Source organism: Lactuca sativa, chromosome 6 (assembly GCF_002870075.4).
Source record: "Lactuca sativa cultivar Salinas chromosome 6, Lsat_Salinas_v11, whole genome shotgun sequence".
NCBI classification, from domain to species: Eukaryota; Viridiplantae; Streptophyta; class Magnoliopsida; order Asterales; family Asteraceae; genus Lactuca; species Lactuca sativa.
Genome location: NC_056628.2, coordinates 4,457,071 through 4,460,844, shown reverse-complemented (window position 1 = coordinate 4,460,844; position 3,774 = coordinate 4,457,071). Strand labels below are relative to the sequence as shown.

General features: G+C 34.3%; 1 protein-coding gene across 1 annotated transcript; it reads right to left on the bottom strand.

Annotated features, from left to right (window-relative positions):
• Positions 1–622: 622 nt before the first annotated feature.
• Positions 623–2,010, bottom strand: LOC111886901 (acyltransferase Pun1). Its single transcript, XM_023883141.2, has one exon. It carries the CDS (start codon positions 2,008–2,010, stop codon positions 643–645), a length of 1,368 nt encoding a protein of 455 aa, XP_023738909.1. The 3' UTR covers positions 623–642.
• Positions 2,011–3,774: the final 1,764 nt, after the last annotated feature.

Genomic DNA, 3,774 nt, shown 5'->3' with positions numbered 1-3,774 from the left:
AGAAATGTAAGCATAATATGATGATATGGAGTGGTGATGTGGTTAAAAGGTAAACATTTTTTTTTTAAAAATCAAATAAATTTTTATTTGACTATTTAAATAAAATAAATTATAAAAAATGGACAAGTTGTTAAAGATAAAGTTACAAACATTTAAAGTAGAATTAATCTAATAGAACCACTTGTTTTCTCTTTCCTCTCGTCAAGGAAATAGCGAGATAATTATAGCACATGTCCTTAGCGAGCCAAGAGGAGTGGTAAGGAGTTTTTAATGAAGGCTTAGTGAAGTGAGCCTAAGATGATGTTTCAATTTTGGTTGGTTTTTCATTCATAGGACAATGTACCTTATTGAAGTATATTAATAGGACCGACAAACCCTTTATGACGGGCTTGATGTCTATTTCCTGTAGTTGTTGCGAATGTACTTGCGAACCGAAAGATATTTAAAAAGAAAAAGAAATTTTAGTTGTTTTTTTAATATTCGCACAAATGAGTTAATGCCTTTAAATTTAGAAAGGGGCTTATTTTGTTTTGAACAACAAATCTAATTATGTTTCTTTAAGCCCTCGACCTTAAGGAGGGAGGGCAACACGGATGAAAGGGTTTTATTACATTGGGAAATATGGCTTAAAAGCTAGAGAAACTAGAGAAAGGCAAGAAGCTCAGGGTCACTTTGAATAATCTCCATGTCTTGCTTTCCCAAACACACGAATGCTTCAATACCATCTCCGTTTGGAGAATCCATCAGAATAAAGCTATTCTTCCTTAGATCTCCGGCAATGGCTACTTTTATTGGCTTTCCCCACCCAAAATCAATCTCATATGCAGGATACCTACACAAGCTTGTACAAATATAGCTGACACTAAGTTTTCTTTGGTGCTCTTCTAGAGCAGGTTTCGAACACATTTGCGAAATCAGACCAAAGGTGGTTGCAATATTCGGTAGACTTTGGAATTCCATCTTTTTCATCTTGAACTCACCGATGAATGTCTCTGGCTTCATTTCACTTTCGTTATTTGTTACAATATCACCTATCATGAAGAGATTTCCCATGCTGTTTTCAGGCAATGGCTCCATCATTTTACTTCTTATGTTCGTTAAATGACTAACACCAGTCGGTTTGAAAGAGCCTGAAGTATTATTTTTCATAGCTGCTTTCACAGCACACTTATAAAGTAGCCAATTCAAAACTTCAACACGGGTAGGGTTCGTGATGGGATTTCCAGATTCTGCAGTCATGGTTTTCACCTTGAGTTTCAGGTCGTTTATCTTTGAATTTGGAAACATGAAACTCTTAGTGACACAGTCGTTCGATCTTTCAAGGGACAATCCTTCATAATTTATGTTCATGTATTCAAGCGATATAAACAGAGGGTCGATTATGGGAGATTCATGTTTCTCCACTCCGGAGCAAAACCTTGTCATTTTAGCCCAATCATTTATTAAAGTGGCCAAACTGCATGCGTCTGCTATTTTATGGGACAACGACACTGCCACTGCTACTCCTCCACATTCAAAATGGTTGACCTGAACTGCTAGTGGTGTCACTTTGTCACTTTCAAGATCATCATCATCTCCACGGTTTGACTTGTCATTTACTAGACCATGTGGAAAGAACTGGTCAAGATCTTCATGCTGCGAGTTCTGAAGGAAATCCGATAGTGTTCTATCGACAGATGCTTCAAGAAACTCAGCTCCTTCATCGTTGCAATCAACACATGCTGGTGCAACTTTTGCATGCCTACCAGCAAAAGGGTAATACTTTGTTAATGTTTGAGATAATGAGTTCTTCAAGTCAATCGTTTTATCATGAGAAGTACGATCAATGCCGGTGTTTGGGTAGAAGGTAACCATCGGCATAAATGTGTTGACAGACATCTGATCAAGCAACGAAAGATTGTAAGTTTTGAGGTGAGATGGGGTCGGAGAAGAGGGTTTGATGATTTCTTTAGAGACGATTGTGTGAAGCTGCCTTCTACCAAATCTTATCAGGCTGCTTATCATCGTCATCTTTGTGAAAAGTAAGGGTTTTTGATGATATTATCCTTGTAATTTATCATGCCATATATAGCCATATTGAGGGCGGATCTAGGATGACCGAAATATTTTTTTTTAGGATTGAAAGTTTGATTTTGCCACCATAAATTCTTGAAAAAAATATAAAGAACTATATAGCTTTAGATGCGACCGATTGCGGAGGCCGTAAAAGAAGATTCAATAGAGAAAAGTGACGAAAAGACAGAAAATTGAAAACAAGAAAACTCTGCGGATTGGAATCTACCGCCGCTTGATCTCTTGAGAATACTACATGTTAAAATGCAAGCTGATGCATAAGAAAATGATATGTCTTCGTTGATGTTTGTGAATTCATTAAGGGTACTTGGAGTGGACTCGGCATCCCCTCCGCATGAGTTGAGTTCGGCAAGCACACTGCTTAACTCGTCTTTGTAGGGGAGAGAGACTATTCATTTTACAAAAAAAAAAAATTATTATCACTTTTAAAAAAATATTCATTTTTTTTACCAAAAATTCAAGTTTTTTACAAATTTTCAACCAAAATAAATACAAACATTTATCTTCTTTTCTGCCACACTCAAAACTTCAATATTAAGGATGAGCATTAGAACCCACCGGAACCCGAAACAGAACCAGAACCGAATTTAATAAAACGGTTTGGCTAGCACTTATCTACTTATACGAAAAAGTCCCGGTTTGGTTCACAAAAAATTGGTTAAAAACCGAAATCGGGTTTTAAAATTCTGACACTGACTCATATGAAGTCAAAATTATTTTATTTTTTCCAACATGTAAATTAGGTGCTATTTGTTTTTTCGAAGCAAAAATTTATGAAGTCTGCAGACCATCTGCAACCTTCTGCAGCAGAAGAGGTGGAACAAATGTTTGCACCCTATAATAAGAAGCATGTTCGTTTTTTAACATCTACAGACTGCTGCAGTAAACTGAAATTTAAATAAACTAATTTTATAAACAGAAAGTAGTTCTCAACACCGAAATTTTAATAATTCTAGGCTTCAAACATTGAAAGAATACTACAAATAATATGTGAAAAAACAAAAATATAAGAAATTTTAAAAAAAAAATCTAAAAAAATGTAAAAAAGTTATCAATTTTATTCTAGAAAAAAAAAACTAATTTTAAAAAACATAAAAAAGGAAAATAAAAAAATTAGAAAGTATTGCAAACGATATCTACAAAGTTCCTAAAAAATTACACACATTAAAAAAATTATTAACAGCCACGGTAAAAGAATTAACCCGGTAAAAAATTACACAGTATTGCAACTGAAAATATTACTAGCAGACACGGTAAAAAAATTAAAAAAATCAAGTTAAAAGAATTGTGGAAACTATACAAAAAATTGTATCAAATCCGTAAATAAAAGTTTTAAAAATAGTTTTAAAAAAAAATTATACCAAAATTATAGAAATCACTTGGAAAAAATGAAAGCTGAAGAGGTTTGAAGTGACAACTCAAGTGTTGCGCTGCGCAAAACACGCGAAGAGATTTTGTGGTCTAAAGCCTTCCAAAAAAACAAACTGCTACGAGAGAGCAAATGTTGCGTGTGTGCTGCGCCGCGCAGCAAAAAGTGGTTTGAAGAGGTTTTTGAAAAAAAAAAACAAGGAGCACCTTAGTGTTTGTACTTCATTTTAGACTGTAAAAAAAATCATATTCTGGTTAATTGTTGAATGATAAATACAAGCCCCGAAAGATATCAATGATGCGTTTTTTACGTTTCAGCATGTTTTTTTATTT

Bases quoted from the DNA above. Each gene is read 5' to 3' on its own strand.
- LOC111886901 (XM_023883141.2), bottom strand. From the start codon at position 2,010: ATGACGATGATAAGCAGCCTGATAAGATTTGGTAGAAGGCAGCTTCAC.